General features: G+C 31.1%; 2 protein-coding genes across 3 annotated transcripts; both read left to right on the top strand.

The window, feature by feature from the left end:
- The first annotated feature begins 9,244 nt into the window (after positions 1–9,244).
- LOC130981429 (protein PXR1) lies at positions 9,245–9,601 on the top strand. Its single transcript, XM_057905028.1, has one exon. The coding sequence runs from the start codon at positions 9,245–9,247 to the stop codon at positions 9,599–9,601; it is 357 nt and encodes a 118-aa protein (XP_057761011.1).
- A 4,679-nt stretch (positions 9,602–14,280) lies between these two features.
- LOC130982825 (mitochondrial outer membrane protein porin of 34 kDa-like) lies at positions 14,281–16,161 on the top strand. Of its 2 annotated transcripts, none has more exons than XM_057906932.1 (5): positions 14,281–14,529; positions 14,638–14,724; positions 15,224–15,285; positions 15,358–15,611; positions 15,714–16,161. In XM_057906932.1, exons 1-5 carry the CDS (start codon positions 14,478–14,480, stop codon positions 16,030–16,032), a joined length of 774 nt encoding a protein of 257 aa, XP_057762915.1. In that variant the 5' UTR covers positions 14,281–14,477; the 3' UTR covers positions 16,033–16,161. The 2 variants fall into 2 exon arrangements, with proteins under 2 accessions (XP_057762915.1, XP_057762916.1); XM_057906933.1 differs by having other exon boundaries at positions 15,358–15,591; positions 15,714–16,045.
- The last annotated feature ends 1,673 nt before the right edge of the window (positions 16,162–17,834 follow it).

Genomic DNA, 17,834 nt, shown 5'->3' with positions numbered 1-17,834 from the left:
TTTTTTTTTTATTAAATATTGTGTTGAAATTAAAGACTACATATATAAATGCCATTTTGAATTATATATTTTCTCATGCTTTATTATGTAAGTTTTTCTGTTCTAAAGAGATTATTTATATTTGATCAAGAATAAATAAAAGTTTATTGATAGACAAACAACTACATATAATTTTCAGATATCATACGTGTATTTTTATAGAAATATAGATCAATCTTATTCATAGAACAACTTTATGTAGACATACATCTATTTTTTATGGTAAACTCTATTCTTACAACATACATTTACAACTTAAACACAAAAGCACAAAGAATGGATTCTATAAATTTTTTTAATAATTGAGGGAATAAAATGTGATCTCTCACCATTAATTTTATAAGTGAGATTAAAAAAAACATAAAAAAATAATGAAAGATTAGAAATCACACCGTACTCTATCAAATAAACACATGATATACAACTTTATTTATGAAACACATTCATGTCACTTGAAAGCCATTCACACTTCTTCATATAAGAATACATAGAACTTATTCATTACAAAGCACTAACAGAAAAGAAATATCGTTTTATTTTCGAATATTTGTTGTCTTGATGTGATTCACTTGTCCTCTTCATTTTAGATCTCATGAAACCTTGCAAACAAATTTCATGAATTACTATAGTAGGCATTTGCTAAAAGTTAAAATAGCTTGAAGGTTGACATATATTGATTTACTTATTTTTATTAGATACACACCTTAAAGTGCACACTTTATTATTGTATAAGATAGGTGATTCACATGATAAGTCTCACACCCAATCCAACTATAAAAGAAAATATGAGAACTAACATTAATATAGCTCGTTAACTAATACTTACAAAGAATGTTTTGACCTTAATTTAGTGATTATGTTAATTCAAGTCGTCTTCTTCTATTTAGTTGAGTTATCATCATTTTCTTCTTCATCTTCATCCTAATAAATACAATTACATAATCACTTAGTACATATATTTAGCAAAAGTAAGAGAAAAACAAAAAAGAAATATAAAATTATGTAGAAAGAGATAAAGAAAATATGTAGAGTGAATGTCGATTTATATAGTAGATATAAGAAAGAGTAAACATATAAGGTGAGAATGAATTATAATTTAACTCAATTTATACTTATCAAAAAGAATTTATTAGTATTGAAAGCATAAAATAACCTATATAAAATTAAATAATAAGAGAATGTTGAGTTAAGAAAATAATTAATTAATAATGATGACAAACATTGATTTATAGGGTTAAATATCCAATTGAGTTTAATATACAGATGACAATACCATCCGAACCCGCGGGTACCCACCCCGGCCCTACTCGCTCGGGGCGGGTAATTACCCGTCCCGCACCGGGGTGGGTTTTTAGTGGGGCAGATTCTTGAGAGGGGCGGGGCGGGTCGGGTTTAGGTAATATCCGCCCCTACCCACCCCACTATATATATAATATATATAATTTTAATATATAATATGTATAATATATGTAAAATAATTAGTAAATAATTAATAATATTGTATCATATCTAAATTTGTACTTTAATTTATGTTATGTATATGATGATGATTATATAAATTTTGAAATTTAATTTTATTTATTGGATTTTAATAATTATATTGGCGGGTATAGGGGCGGGTTAGGGTTTAACGTTTTACTATCCGCGGGTAAAAGTGGGGCGGGTTCTATGCGGGTTGTTGTACGGCAGGATGAGGTTGGGTAGAGCAAAAATCCGCCCCTACCCACCCCGTTGCCACCCCTAGTTTAATAGTTTGATTTAGTGATGCAGGCTCAAAAATTGATTAAAGTTACAACCCAAATCTTTGTTGGTTGAAGCCCAAAGCGTGAAATCCCATGGATGATGAATAGGAATGGAAAATCTACCAACCAAGTCCAATGCATCTCAAGCAAAAGGAAAGCTAAGTCTCAGCATTGTTCTCTTTGGGATAAACAAAGAACGTTGCGTCTGTTTATCTCTGCTTCAAATTTATGGCCTACATTGTTACTTGGAGTCAAAGTACAATTTCAAGGGTTTGGATTTGGAATTATCACTGAGCAAGCTTATTTCTGCTGTTCTGTTGTTCTCGGTTAAGCAAATGAATCAGATTTAAAATCCCTAACTCAGGAGCTGATTGAAGAAAAAAAAGGGATGAATTCTAAAAGCTCAAAGTCCAAGAAGTCGATTTAGGAGAAACTCTAATCTTGGATTAGAACAAGGTATAAAAAGAAAAATTGAATCTGTTTGGAAGAGGGGGAGAGAGAACTCGAGAGAAAAAGCATAAAGAGAAACTTCACTTATGAGTTTGATGTCTTGGAAGCATTGCACCTACACTAAAGGGAGCACTCCACCAAGATGAAGAACAAGGTTATGAGTTTAGATACTAGGTTCAGTGCATAGAGTCAAAACTGTTATTCATCATCTCGTTTATGTTTTACTCTTTGTATTTCAGTTTTAATGTATATCTTTCTTAGTTTTCTTTGAGAGGTTAAAGGCAAGAAAGAGAGGTATTGAGAAAGAGCCATAGAGCAAAAAAGGCTGAGAAAAATACTTGAGAGAAAAGCCAAGAGTGATTTTAGATTTCTTTTGGTTGTATTTTTTGTTTTGTGTCATGTACTTGAGAGGTATCCTTTGCTAAGTTGGGTAAGCACTTAGTGTGGTGAGTCTAGGCATTAGCATAGCCAAGTCAAGTTTGTGTTGAAACTTGTGTGCCCAGATTGGATTACGTTGAATCCTAGGAAATTGGTGTATGTAATACTTGGATTGATAGTAAAAATTCTACCAACGTTGTGGTAGAGAGTGGATGTAGATTGCATTGCACAAGACAACTGAACCAGAATCTATGGCTGTGTCACCTTCTTTCTTTCTGCTCTAGTTTTGTTTTTCTGGTTTTTATGAGACAAATTGAAATTGTCTCTTGCATAATCTGCTGCACAGACTAAACAGAAACAAAGTTTAATTTCTGGTTTTAAAACTTAACTAATCAAAGTTAAAGAAGGTCATAGATTCAACCCATTCTCTAAATCTTCTGGAACCTTCAGAGAATGTAAAGAATAATATTTAAAAAAATCCTATAATATTATACAAAGGAAGAAGGTTACAAAGAGATAAAAATATGATAATAATCTTATGACATAAGAGAAGGTTCAAGTTATGTTATTATTGCTCATTCATTGTATAATAAATTATAAGAATAGTAATGGATTTTTTTTTATTTTGTAAAAGGATTAAAAAGTATTTCAAATAGAAATAGGAGAATTAAAAGATAATTTAGTTAGATAAGTTGTATTCAAGTTGTGTAAATTGACCACTAAAACTGACGTGGCAAAATAGTAGAAGCCTAGAAAATTAAAAATGAATTTAGAGGCTATTTTTAGTTCTCTTTTAATATATATATATATATATATATATATATATATATATAAATAAAGTATTTCACATATACCTAGGGTTTTAGTATTTTTAGTTATTGATCTCAATTATTAAATATATTTCAATAATCGATTTCAATCATAAAATATATACATGATTAAGAACAATAGTTAAGAATACTAGAACACTTAATACCATGGAACATTTGAAATACTTACTATATATTAAACAACAATTTTTAACTACCAAAGTTTAAACATTTGAGAGAACTAATCATCTGGTATTCAAGCTAATTAATACCCATAAAAAATTGAGTCTATTTGACAAAATCAAATAAATATTAATTTGGATTATAATAATGTTCTACAATCAAATTAATTATCCAACTAAATCCAACTAAATTAGTATAACCTAATTAACATCTATGTGCTACTATCTCTAATTGTTTTTTGACTAAACACGCCATTATATATAACTTTCTTTTGACGTAAACGGCTTCTTTTTCTGTGGATTTCGTTTTTTTTTCAAATTTCTCTGTGTTATCTCCATTCCCTCCATTTTTTGTTTTGGACTGATTTGAAGATTTGGATAAAATTTTTCTTAAAATCAAGCAGTGAAATTAAATTTGAATATGTTTTTTGTTTTTGAAAATAATAAATGATGATGCAAGTTTAGATCAGTTGAATCAGAACAAATTAGATTATTGTTCTAAATCCAATCAAGTGGACGAGGTTTGCTTTGTTCCTAGTTAATGTAGTTTGTTAGTAGTTGATGCTCATGTAGTTGTTTATCTACGAGTTGAATAATTTCATTTTTCTTTGTGAAAATCAGTGCCATGGTTGAAGATTTAAATTTGAAGGGAACGTAAGAGTTTTAAATTATTTTTTGATGAGTCTATTTATATTACGTTCAATGACATTTTCGGTGTATTTTGAAACACAATTTAGTGTAATATAGATTTATTCTCAGTGTAATGCTTATAAGTTTTCGGTGTTTTTTCAGTTTTTGTATGATGTTGATGAGTAGTTTGTATCAAAAGTTGGGATGACTTTTAACACACTTGAAAAAGTTGAAAACTTTTACAAAGAATATTCTAAACTTATAGATTTTTCTACCAAAATTAAGAATACAAATAGGAAGAAAAATGAAATTAAAAACCAATTGATTACATGTAATAGAGAAAAAAAATAGAAATCAAATACATCTCTAACTGAGAAGACAAACCCCTCAGATGGATTAAATTGTTCTGGAAGAATTTATATACATATATGGATAATGACACACAAACAAGCATAAGTGCACTTGATTTCACATAGAATTGCACCAATATTAATTAATGATTACGATGCATAAACTCACTTTAAAACAAGCACACAAACAAGAGAATTGATAAAGAAAATAAAAATATGCATTATATAAATAACTTAGAATAAATTTATTCATTAGTGTTCTTTCATCAGAGGGAGATTCTTTGTGAATGAGGTCAAGAACATAAAAGATTTTCTTTTGCACATTCACAATCCATAGCCACCAATGTCCTCCATGACAAATTGGGGCAAATAGCTGAAGTTTGGATAAATAGGACAATATTTTAGTCTAAATAACCTCGAATTTTACAAATAAAAACTGACAAATGGATAGGATACTAGCTTTTTTTTTATCAAGAAAGGGTAGGTACTCCTTATATTCACTGATTTGGGATAACTAAGGTATATATTTAAATTAATGAGTTTTACATAACCAAATCATAATTACTATCTAAATAGTTTGATATTCAAAATAACATAACCCACATGAGGACCCTTCCTGTGATATATGGAGTATTGACATAATCTAGATTTTTGTGCAAAGATTCTATTACATAAACACATAGTCCTTAGAAAGAACAAAGGCTCACTGAAATTATTAAGATCTACTGAGGGACGGGTGAAATGGAACCTGGAATGACACCTGTATCAGAAAAATATGAAAATATAGTAGGATGAATTTTGCAACTCGGTGAGCAAATATTATATCTATAACCTACACAAGACAATACAAATTTTACCTTGAAAGTTATATTTTTTTTAGAGATAAGAAATTCATATTAAGTAAATATGCAAATTATTAGATAAGTAATTAAAAGGATGAGCTGAATTAGAGTTCTCATTCCACAAGTCAAATCAAACCGAATATTACATACATAGGGTGGCTCCACCACTAAGGGTAACCCTTCTTCCAGTGTGCCTGTATGATATAACAGATCCAATGTGTGACCTACACGTTAGGCTAGCAACATCTCTGGTAGTTGAGATTTGAGTAAGATGCATCTAGGTTAACGTCATAACCGCCGTTAACTACGTTTTTTTAGTCAAAATCTCTCAAACCAATTCAAGCCAAATCACTTATAACAAATCTCTAATACTTGTAACATATTACTAAATTTCATAATAAATACATATACACACATAAATGCATATTAAAAATTTAATTAAAGTTTAACATTGTCAAATATGAAAAATATGTATGCTTCATAAAAGATATATCGTCTCATGTGTATTTTTATAAAGTTATGAGTTTTCAAAAATAAATATTCCTTCTAAAAATTCAAAATTTACAAAATCAAATACTTTTAGATGCAAAAACTCAAAATCCAAGTTAAATACTTATAGTAATACATTTAAAAATAATTATAGAGATAATATCTATTCACAACCTGATTCCAAAAAATTGGAAGCAATAATGAGTGCGTCGAACTACCAAGTGATGTTCAATAACTCTACAATTCTAAAATTTTGACAATAATAATATTCGTGAGCTACTAATATTGTCAATTAACATAATCTTACTCAGTTTGACAAAAGTTTCAAATTTCCTAACCTAATAACCCTAATTTCGGATTTAGCTAAACTCACAAGTATATAAATGACAAAAATTAGAGATATAGCTAATTATTGAGTTAAAGAGTTATCTTGAAGTCCCAATAATAACCGAAACTCAAAAGTTGAATGCTTTCTTCACTCATTAAGATGAACTCCATGATTTGGGATTTTGAGAAAATAAATTTTTTCTATGGTTAAAAGTGATATATTAAAATAGAGATAAAATAGAAAGATAAAATGAAATCTAGTGTGTTGAGGTTGTGTAAAAATTTTGGTATGAAGAAAATAGAATGAAAGGGAAGATGAAGGAAAGGAGAGGGTTTGAGTTTTTCTTTTACGAAGGAATGAGAAAAAGGAGATTTTAGTGGGGCATGTGCCCTCCACATGCTTCTCTCTCTTTCTCTCTCTCTCTTCTTCGGTTATCACATGATTACTACACACAAATTCAGTTCAAAACATGTGAATCACTCAAACATGAACAAAAATACATGCAAATAACTCAAACATGCACAAAATGATACCAGAAGTACTACAATAACATTCTATGGTCTAATTACACCAAATCCAGGACAATAACACCAATTGCACCTCAATTCACACATAATGCACTAAAAGTACTTCTTGATTACTACACACAAACTCAGTTCAAAATATGCAAATCACTCAAATATGAACAAAAACACATGCAAATCACTCAAACATACACAGAAACACATGAAAAGCACTCAAACATGCACAAATGACACCCGAATTACTACAGCAACATTCAAGGGCCAAATTACACTAAATCCAGAACAATAAAACCAATTACACCTCAATTCACACAAAATGTACTAAAACTACTTACTGATTACTAGACACAAGCTCAGTTCAAAGTATGCAAATCACTCAAACATGCACAAAACACATGAAAATCATTCAAACATGCACAAAATGGCACGAGAATTACTACAGCATTTTAAGGCCTTATTACACCAAATTCAGGACAACAACACCAATTACACCTAAAATCACACAAAATGCACCGAAAGTACTTCTTGATTACTAAAGCCAGACTCAATTCAAAACATACAAATTACTCAAACATGAACAATAACACATGCAAATCACTCAAACATGCACAAAATGACATAAGAAATATTACAGCAACATTTTATATATTGGTTACACCAAATCCAGGACAAAATGGACTGAGAGTACTTCTTGGTTACTACACACAAACTCAGTTCAAAACATGCAAATCACTCAAGTATGCACAAAAACACATGAAAATAACTCAAACATGTACAAAAACACATGTAAATTAGTTTTGGATAAGAAAAGGTGATTAATATAGGAATGACACCAGAAGCACTACAACAACATTCTTACACTGACCTAACACAGTTATCACAAAATGAAAGTACGTTATTGCGAAAACAGAAATTGAATCTACTAAATATATAGAAATATGACTATTTAGTGTTTCGTGATCGAAAATACGAAAGAAAAAAAATGAAAAAATATGGACGATTAATTTTTGAGCATCTTCAATAATCTTTCGCCTTCTCTTTTAGTGTTTCTTATTGAAGATTTCGAACGTAACTCTGAGAGCAAAGATTTTTAGAAATTTTTAAAAGATTTTGAGTGTCATTTGAATTTTTTGTGTTGAAGTTTTGAGGAAGAGAGATGAACTATTTTTCATAATGCGTGCGGCTTCGAAACGTCTCGTTGCTTTAGTGAAAAGTGGCGCCAACGTGTGTGTATACGCTCTTGCTTATGAAATTAGTTTTTGTTGAACTTGAACTAACTTAATTGAATTTAGTTGCCAAAAATATTTGAATATATAGCATAACTATTTGGATTTACTCCGTTAACAGATTTAAAGTGCAAGATTTTTGGATCTAATTTATATCTAGTCTTTTTTTTCAAATTTTGTTGGGAGAGTTGGTTTTATAGTAAAGATACATAATTACATATTAGCTAGGATTTGTTGCAAGAATTTTGCTAGTCCTCGCGCAGGATTTGTACATCATATTATAAAACTTAAATTCAAGATCATTTATTAAGAGAACAAATTAAAATTATTGATTCTATACTTGTTATTATTACATATATTTAATAAATAAAATGGTTTATTAGTAAGGATGATTTATTTAAAGCATATGAGAGCACCACACATTTTCTCTCATATCATTAGCAAACTAATAACTAGGAATCACTAATTATATAGTTAACAACATAGCTAAATAAAGTAAATTAATTGTAACCCTTTCAAATGTGCAGTTACTACTATGTACTCTGCGGTAAAACCACAGAAATTAGTGAAGGAGAAATGGCTGTTCATCTTTGTCCATGCATTACAAATTGAAACACTGCCCATACATGGTTAAGCAATTTTAAGAGTTAATTGCAAATCTTTGTTGATCTTGGAGCATCCCAAGAGATTTCAAACCTTTGTCCCCAGGTGACATGTTCCTTCGCTTTTTAATTCCTCTGCATCTCCCTATTCATGTGCCTTTTTTTCCCAGCTAGTTTACAACTACATAAAAACATTTTGTGATTGTTACTTGATAGATTCAAATTTTTAATTTATCTCTAAAACATATTTAATTCTAAAATCAACTTTTTTAATATGAAAAATTATCGTTTCTTTATTTTTCTAATGATGTTTTTTATTTATTTGACATGTCATAGCTAAAAAGTTCTTACGTTTGACAAAAATTTAATATTATTTCACTTTTTATCAATCACTTTTATTTAATACTAGATTTTTTAAAAAATTACTTGGATAATATAGAGATGTTGGTGTTTAAAAGAAAAAAAGTTTAAATTATCAATGTACTTAAAGTAGTTATGAAATTTATCAAATTAATAGATACTTTGATCTCTTAACTGAATATTTCAAATTTGAAATACTTATATTCTAAGATACAAATAGTAGTAGTTCAATTTTAAGAAATACTTTATTTCATTCTCAGAGGGAACAAAATCAAAATATAGCGTGCAACAATATGGGAGGAGGTGAACAAGACGAGAAACATGAGGATGAAGAAGTTAATCATGAGAAAAAGGATAAGAAGAAGAATAAAAAGGAAAAGAAAGAGAAAGACGACGAAGATGAGCATGGTGATGAAGAAAATTCTAAGGAGAAGAGTAAGAAGGATAAGAAGAAGGATAAGAACAAAGAAGAGAAAAACCCTGAAGATAAGAAAGATCCTGCCAAACTGAGGCAAAAGCTTGAGAAACTTGAGTCCAAGATGCAAGCTTTGGTGGCTAAGAGAGATGAACTCTTGAGGCTTCTTAATGATGTTGAACAAAGTTCCACCAATGAAGCCATTACTGAAACTGATACACCAGTCACATCTTAAGATCACTCTAAACCCTTATCATTAATACATTAAGCATTGTTTGGTATTTCTAAACGTATATATATATATATATATATATATATATATATATATATGTAATTATGCTACAATTGTGGGAGTTAGCCAATATTTAGTAGTATTGGCAGTATTATTATTAAACTCCTGGATTTTGTAGTTTATACAATTAAAAGTTAGTTTGTATTTAATTTTCTAGTAATAAACTAAATTCCTAGCATGTATGATTTAATTTCTTGAATCAAAGTTAAAGGTATGTAACTATGAGCAATTATTTATATCGGTTGTGTAAATTAAATAATGGATATTTATTAAAAAAATTGAAATGAAGATGAATCTAAAAATATTATTACTGATCGATAATAAATAATTAAATATGGAGAGTAACAGTTAAGGGTATTATTCAAAATTTCTCTGTTAGGTATAAGATAAATGATACAGGATGAAAAATTAGAAATAACTCAATAACTATCTTTGAGAATTACAGTTTCTCTTTATTACAAGAGATTACAATAATACTATCCTTTAAAAACACACTTTTCTCTAAATAAATAGGAGAACACCTTTTAAAAAAAAGATAAAAAATCTCAAAGAAACTAAAATATTTTTATTGCTCTTGTTGGTGGTTCGTGGTATGAATATGAAGGTGGTGGCTCTTGATAGTTGGAATATGGAGTATTGAAGTTTTTTTAGTTTTGACTTTGCCAACCAAATTTGGATAGTTCCTCCATCCACCATAATATGAATCACTACTCGGATGTGAGTAGTAACCCATGTGATCTCTCTCCATTATTTTTTCTTAGCACAAAACACCAAAAAGGATTAAATGCACCATGTGGTAAACAAGAAAACAAAGAAGAAAGAACAGAATTCAAAGAATTAAAATAAAACTACTAGAAAACACTAAATTTAATTTTAGAAATTAAGAAAAATATTGGTGCTATTTATTTATTAAAATTTTTTTTATAAAATAAATCAAAATATTTTTTCGAAAATTTAAAATTTAATTAAAATAATGTTTTATTATTATTATTATTATTATTATTATTATTATTATTATTATTATTTTTAAATCAAGTAATAAAAGAAAAAAGAGTTAAAACGAAACAGGGGAAGGGGGGAGTAAACGAAAAGGAAAAGTAAAGAGAAAAAAAATAAGGTAAAGGACAAAAGAAAAAAAAATTAACGTAAAAAAAAATAACGTAAATTTTTTTTTTTAAATTTAAAGCAAATTTTTTTTAAATAAAATTAAAATTAAAACGCCTAATCTAAGCAATCAAACAACTAATAGTTGTTAATCACAGTCAATCTCTGGTAATGGCGCCAAAAATTTGGTGCGGTATTTTATAACCCACACTACTAATCGGCAAGTGCACCGGGTCGTACCAAGTAATATCTTACGTGAGTAAGGGTCGATCCCACGAGGATTGATGGATTACGCAACAATAGTATTTGATAGGCTTAGTTAGGCAAGCAGAAAAGGATTTTGAGATATTCAAAAGGTTTAAATTCGAACTCAAAATATAAAAAGGATAGACAAATAAATAAGTTGTGAATAAAATATGGAGAAAACTGTTAAGGCCTTAGAGTTATCTATTTTTCCGGATTAACTTTTCTTACTAACTATTTTAATTATGTATGATTTAATTTATGGCAAACTATATGTGACTATACCCTAATTCCTTAGACCTTTCTAGTCTGCTCTAATATTTATTAACTGCCAATTCCTTGGTCAATTAATTCCAATTAGAAGCTATATGATCAAATTCCAGTTTGCATGCCACAAAAACTCTAATTATCCAAAAATAAAAGGATTATATGTCACGTATCCCGTTAAATCCAGATAATTAAAATTTAGGAGAATATGTTTTCAAGCTGTTGTTCTAGTAAAGAGCTTTTCCAAGTTTTACAAGAACTTAAATAGAAAGAGGGTCATACTTCCGTTTCACCCAAATTCATAAGATAAAGAGCGAAAACAATTCTTAAATTTAAATCCATGCATAAATTAAAATAGAAAAAATAATAAAATCAATCCATACAAATAGACAGAGCTCCTAACCTTAACAGTGGAGGTTTAGTTGCTTATGGAAAAGAAAGAAAATTAGGATTGTCAGTTATGTTCCAATCTGATGGCATCTAAAATTCCTATTTATAACTAATCTTAATAAATTTAAAATCTAATTATCAAAAATTAAAAATAATATCTTTTCCTAAAAGATAAGATTTTAATTTAAATTTGAATTAATTAACAGGTCTTCAGCTGATGGGTGGGAACCACTTGCTTTGTCCATTCTGCAGCTTCTAATCTGTGTTTCCTGGGCTGAAAATTGGGTCAAAAACAGCCCAGAATTTGTAACCAGCGTTTTCTGTATTATTACAAATCGCGCATGTGACGCGTTCGCGTCGTTCACGCGCTCGCGTCATTTGTGTAGATTCCAGTCCACGCGTTTGCGTCAAGCACGCGATCGCGTCATTGCGTTTTCTCCATTCCGCGTGGTCGCGTGAGCCATGCGTCCGCGTCGGTCTTCGCTGGTCATTTCTTTGGTTTCTTCTTTTTTTTCTGCAGAAACTTCATTAAATCCCTCCGAATACTACTTTAAATAAATAAAATTGCACAAAACTCAAAATAGCATCCATAGTGGCTAAAATATAATTAATTCTTAATTAAACTCAACAAATTAGATACAAATTCACTAAGAAAAGATAGATAAGATGCTCATGCATCAGTGGCTGAGGCTGAGGTTGAGGTGGAGATGATTGAGGCTGTCTCAACTTAGGTGTAGGAGCAGGAGCCCAAGGTTGGGATCATTATAATGGGTGAGTCCAGCTAGTTTGAGCGGCTAACCCGTATTCTTTCTGAGTCTGCCCCTATAACCAATAACAGCCCAACCATGCTCTCATTCATCACCCCGCCATTTGGCACTATCTCTTGGTGCGACAAATTATGCTGTCATATCTAAGTGAACATGTCCTTTTGCGAGCATAATGAATATAACCACTTTCTATTAAGCATGCTACATGCCTACATCATCATGCGAGTAGTAGAAGCTTTTAACTAGTGGAGTTAGGCCACTTGGTCTGTCCAAAGTGGCAAATCCAATGCCTCTGAGACTATGTTCGGAAGAGAGATTGAGACTGAGAAACAGAAACTAAATTAAGATTCTATATTATATTTGGTGTAAGGTGTATATGACTAAATTATATCTCAGTATCCTGTTTAGCTTAAGATAAAAATAGAGATTGAAATATATGAAGTTACTAAAAGCTCCTAACAGCGTTATTTTATGTCGATCCTTCCCAAGTTCCCAATCTCGCCTTCTGCAGTCGTCACCGCCCCCCTCCTTTCTTCCTAACCCGCCGCCATCACTATCCTCTCCGATTGTACACCCATCTTCCAGCTATCCGTTTTGTCATTCTTTCTCTCCCTGAGCTTGAAGAAACCACGATTTCACTCTAGTCCATGAGCTCTACCGTCACCGTCGCCTACATCTCGTGCTCACCTCTAACCGTTACGCTCACCATCTAGTTGCAGCCATCATGCTCGCGATGTCGGAGAAGGCCACCACTGCCACCATTGGGTTCAACGATGCAGAAGAAGCCGAGAGAGAAGGAAGTCGTGAAAGGGAGCTTCTTCGTTGCCATCACCGCCATTGCTGCGATTTCAATCTCGCCGAGATGCTCCGCCATTGTGCTTAGCCCAGCTTTGTTTTGTCCTCTGTTTTGGGAAAAAGGTAGAGTTGGATATTAAAAGGTTAGATGAGTGTGTTTTCGAAAATAAATGTTATTAAAACTTTCATATTCGTTCCCAAAAAGTTCAATCCCCTATGTCTTCACTTTTTGAAGGTATTAAAAGGACTGAAATTTTATATTCCGAAATTAAAATTTTAATTTTAATTTCTAGCCATCTAACACAATATTGAGTCCCAATAACCTATACTAAATGCAGCTTAACAGAACATCATATTTTTTTTCTTTAATTTTTAGCTTTCTTCTTTCTTTTTTTGTCACTTTATATTTGATTTTTTACAATATTTCTCTCATCATATTTTTCTATTATATTTTGGGAATTATTTATTTATTATTGTCATATCATTTCATCAACTATTTTGCCATTTCTACATCGAGGAGTATGGTTAAATAAAAGGAACTTGTCTTCTTTTTTTTTTTATGGTCAAATGAATTAGATAATCCTTAATTCTAGACATTACTCATGTAATACACAGTCACACAACACACTTACATATTACATAAATTCATTTAAGGATTCATTTTTCCTTTCATAGAAGTTGTCTTCTTTTAAGAACTGAAAATTTGATTCTTGCCACGGGCATGAGTTTTAAAAACTTTAAGCTGGTTGCTCTGCCCAACAGCAACAAAACACCTACAAATTATTGAAAAATTAGCCATTGTTTTTGTCAATAAACATTATTGGTGAAAAAATAAAAAAGAAGAGAGAGAAGGAAAGAGGACAAAAATAACAGGTCCTTTTCACACTCCGTCCACATGGGTAAAAAGAAAAAATAAAATAAAACATTCCGGACCCAGGTTCGTTCACTCTGTAAACCGTACCAACGTTGATAATTAAATAGCTAACTTCTGCCTTACTCTTGTTCACTATCCCCCATGTTTAATAGGGTCCTAGTTTATAGCTACGATTTGGTTAATGGAAATTTCGTCTATACATACCCAATTAATTGCCGTTTTGTTATTTTGTACACGAGGAAACATCACATTTCGGACAAGCCAACCTAACTGCTCACTCTTGCAACCTTTCCCTCCCATCTCATTAAACTCTGTGTATCATAACTGAGACTATCAAATGAAAATTTGATTTCTAAGCATTCATATCAACATAGAAAAAATGAGCAAGTCATCCCCTGGATGCTATTTTGATATTGGGAAGAGGGCTAGAGGTATTATTTTACCTTTCTATTATTTGAAATATTTCATCCGAATATAGAGCAAATATGCTATCATATACTCATATTATAAATCAACTTTGTATTTGCCTTTATTTTTAGATGTGCTTTACAAGGACTATGCTGAACGACCAGAAATGCAGTTTCACTATAAATACTTCGACTGGAATGTAGATCTCTCCTGTGAACGTAATTTCATACCAACTTCATCCCTTCTTGGTTTTTTATTTCTTTATTTAATTTGTACTTTAAGTTGCAAAGAAATATTTAGTCAAATATTTTAGTCTTTGCAAATTTTAATTATTAAATCAGTTTACAAACTTTTATTGCCTTAGATATATCAGCTCTTGTATCAAATTATTTATCTATATAAAGAGATTGATCTCAAAATTTTAAAATTTTTTAAAAAATATTATGATTTTTTTAAATCAAAATTTGATTTCATAATTGATTTATTTAACAAATAAAAAATTAGAAACTGACTTGAATATTAATTTTTTTTTTTGAAGAACATACATTTACACTTAAATTCTTAATTATGTCTCCCAACCATGACTTATTAAAAAGCAATTAGTCCTAAAGATTGTCCACAACATACAAGAAGAATGTGAGTTTCTAAGAATCTTGAAATAGCTGTGGAATTATTCCATGTCTCATTGTGATGTTCTGTATCTGCTATCCATTACAGTAGAACAAGCTGTGCAAGGACTGAGGACCGTTCTAGAATGTACGGTACCCGATTCTGGGAAGGTACCTCATATATGATCTAGTTTATTATCATTTACTTATGTGACACAATATATAAACTGATCTTCAATACAGGTTGAACTTCAATACTTGAATAAATACATGGGGATTACAGGGAGTGTTGGATTGCTGGCGAATTCGGAAGAAGAATTGGTCCCGGCTGCAACCGTGTCGGGTCTAATAGGAACGAGCATTGTGTCCCTGGGAGGCTGTGTTGCCCTTGACATATCATCAAAAGCGATTGAAAGGCTCAATGCTGGTTTGAACTTGAGCAGTCCCTACCTTGCTGCTTCCTTGACCATGGGAAGAGTGAGCCCATCTCACAAGAAGTAGATACTAAAAATCACATCACAACATAAAACAAATCATTAATTATTTGTTGAAAATCCTGAGTGAGTGTATTATGAAAAAGAGTGTTGGGTGTTATGCAGGCGCGGCGACGAAGACAAATTCGACACTCTGAGAGGCTCATTCTTTGTGGATGTGAACCCCTTAACAAGAAGTGCCATTGCAGCCGAAGTGAATCATAGCCTTTCAGAAAATGTGACCAGTGTTACCATGGGAGCGCAGCACGCGCTGCTTCCTTCGACTCTGATCAAGGCACGACTTGACTCCTACGGCAAGGCAGGTTTTCTCGTTCAACAAGATTTCTGGAAGAAATTTTATGTAACCATGGCTGCCGAAATCGATCTCGGTGGCAGTGAAGAGATGATTCCCAAGCTTGGCTTCTCTATGGCCCTGTGTCCCTAGTGGACATTCTCAGTCATGTAAATTTTGATTTTACTCTTCCGATCATTATTTTTAATTTAATACAGGTCAACAGACTTGAATCTTTGATGAATTGAGAAGCAAAGAAAACAAACCGTATAAATAATATAACATTACTGGCAGGGTAGGAAATCAAAAAATTTTGATCTACGAGTTAATTATTAATTTGTTATTTGAAAAATAATTCAGATCTTACCAAAAAGGTTTATAAAAGATATTATTGATAAAATATTTTTAAATAATTTAAAAATATAATAAAAATAAGTAAAAAAATATATTTTTTATAAATTATAAAAAAATTATATTAAACGAATGATTTATTTATTTTATTCGATTTTCGTGATAATATTTAAATAAATATCTAAAAAAAATTTTGTTGTGCGAACTGTAGAAACACGCGAGTCTCAGTTAAAATATCAGGAACCACATATAAGTTTAGGGACTAAATTAAATATTATGTTGTGAACAATGTTTGTGGGCCACAGATAAGAGTTTGGGATGTGGGCTTTACGTTTTTATTGGCGTAGACACTAGTAAGTAGTCTTATGGAAGCAAAAAGACATGGTGAATAATCCATGGTGAAAGATCATTTTGAATGACATTTTTATTGTTCTGCTGGAGCAGTTTGAAATTCCAGTTTGGGGGATTTGGTATGGAAGAAGAAACAGTATGACGAAAAATAAAAAAGAAAGATTGGTGCGTAAAAGGGTAGGAAAAAAGTAATTCAATGTTATGGCCGCTGAGTATTGATATAAACACGTAGTACAAGTGGAATTTGTTGCATTTTATTGGATGAAATTGTTCAAATGGTGTTAAATCAAGACCCCACACCCAGCGTCGAATGAAATGGATTCTTGCTTTGCCGTATCTTTTTCCAATTAGGGTTTCGCCTTCTTCTCTTCGGCTGCCCTCCAAAAACCCAAAGCCTGGTCTTCCAGAAAACTTTCGCATCTTGTAACCAGTAGGGGTGTTCGCAGGGATGTCAAAAGGTTCAGTCCATCCAATTTATGTACTACCTATTTAAATCTGCCAGTTATACAGGTTGGCTAGTTTATCATTTGCTTGTTGGTAGGTTAAAAATTTTGGAGAAAGTATGAGAAACAATGAAATAAGTTTAAAAAGTATTAAAAATATAATCATTAGTGTTATTATTTTTTACGGAAAAGCTCTGCATACAAACCATGGCTTGTATGCTTTACAAGTTCATTAAACAATAAAATCAAAATATGCGCTGCTCCACGTACGTTGATTACACGCGCTATATAACATCCCGCGTATATCTAACTACCAAATTTAAAATATTTGTTTCCTTCTTCGTTTTCGTTATTTTGAGATTTTGTTGTTCTTCTTCTCGCGCGTCTTCCCTCCTTCTTCTCCATCGTTCTTTTCCTCTCCTTTTCTCACTGGTATGTTCTTCGTTTACGTTACCCTTTTCTCTCTCTGCAACTCGAGCTTCGTTTTCTATTTTGATTTGTTGTTTTCTGAAATCAAAATTTTAACTCGTTTTGAAGATAATGGATCATTCAACCTCAGATTATCAGCTGAATCCAGGCGAAGTGGATTATGAATTTGAATCTAACGAAGTTCCTGAGGTTTGATTTACATAGGATTAGTATGAATTTTCTTTCAGTAATTTGTATAGCGTTGTGTAGTTGAAAAATTGCTGAACATTGACTGTGAAAGTAACACGTTAACATGAATTTGTCGATTCAATGTATTAGTTGTGATTAATTACCTGGAATTTATAGCAGACGCTCGGGTGTAGATCAATTCTTTGGGTGTAT

The sequence above is a fragment of the Arachis stenosperma genome, chromosome 5 (genome assembly GCF_014773155.1).
Source record: "Arachis stenosperma cultivar V10309 chromosome 5, arast.V10309.gnm1.PFL2, whole genome shotgun sequence".
NCBI classification, from domain to species: domain Eukaryota; kingdom Viridiplantae; phylum Streptophyta; class Magnoliopsida; order Fabales; family Fabaceae; genus Arachis; species Arachis stenosperma.
Note: the sequence above shows the minus strand (reverse complement) of the source record. Positions and strands in the feature narration are given on the sequence as shown.

Coding starts and splice junctions, on each gene's coding strand:
- LOC130981429 (XM_057905028.1), top strand. CDS start 9,245: ATGGGAGGAGGTGAACAAGACGAGAAACATGAGGATGAAGAAGTTAAT.
- LOC130982825 (XM_057906932.1), top strand. CDS start 14,478: ATGAGCAAGTCATCCCCTGGATGCTATTTTGATATTGGGAAGAGGGCT. Junction 14,725..15,223: donor TGTAGATCTCTCCTGTGAAC/GTAATTTCATAC, acceptor TATCCATTACAG/TAGAACAAGCTGTGCAAGGA. Junction 15,612..15,713: donor GTGAGCCCATCTCACAAGAA/GTAGATACTAAA, acceptor GGTGTTATGCAG/GCGCGGCGACGAAGACAAAT.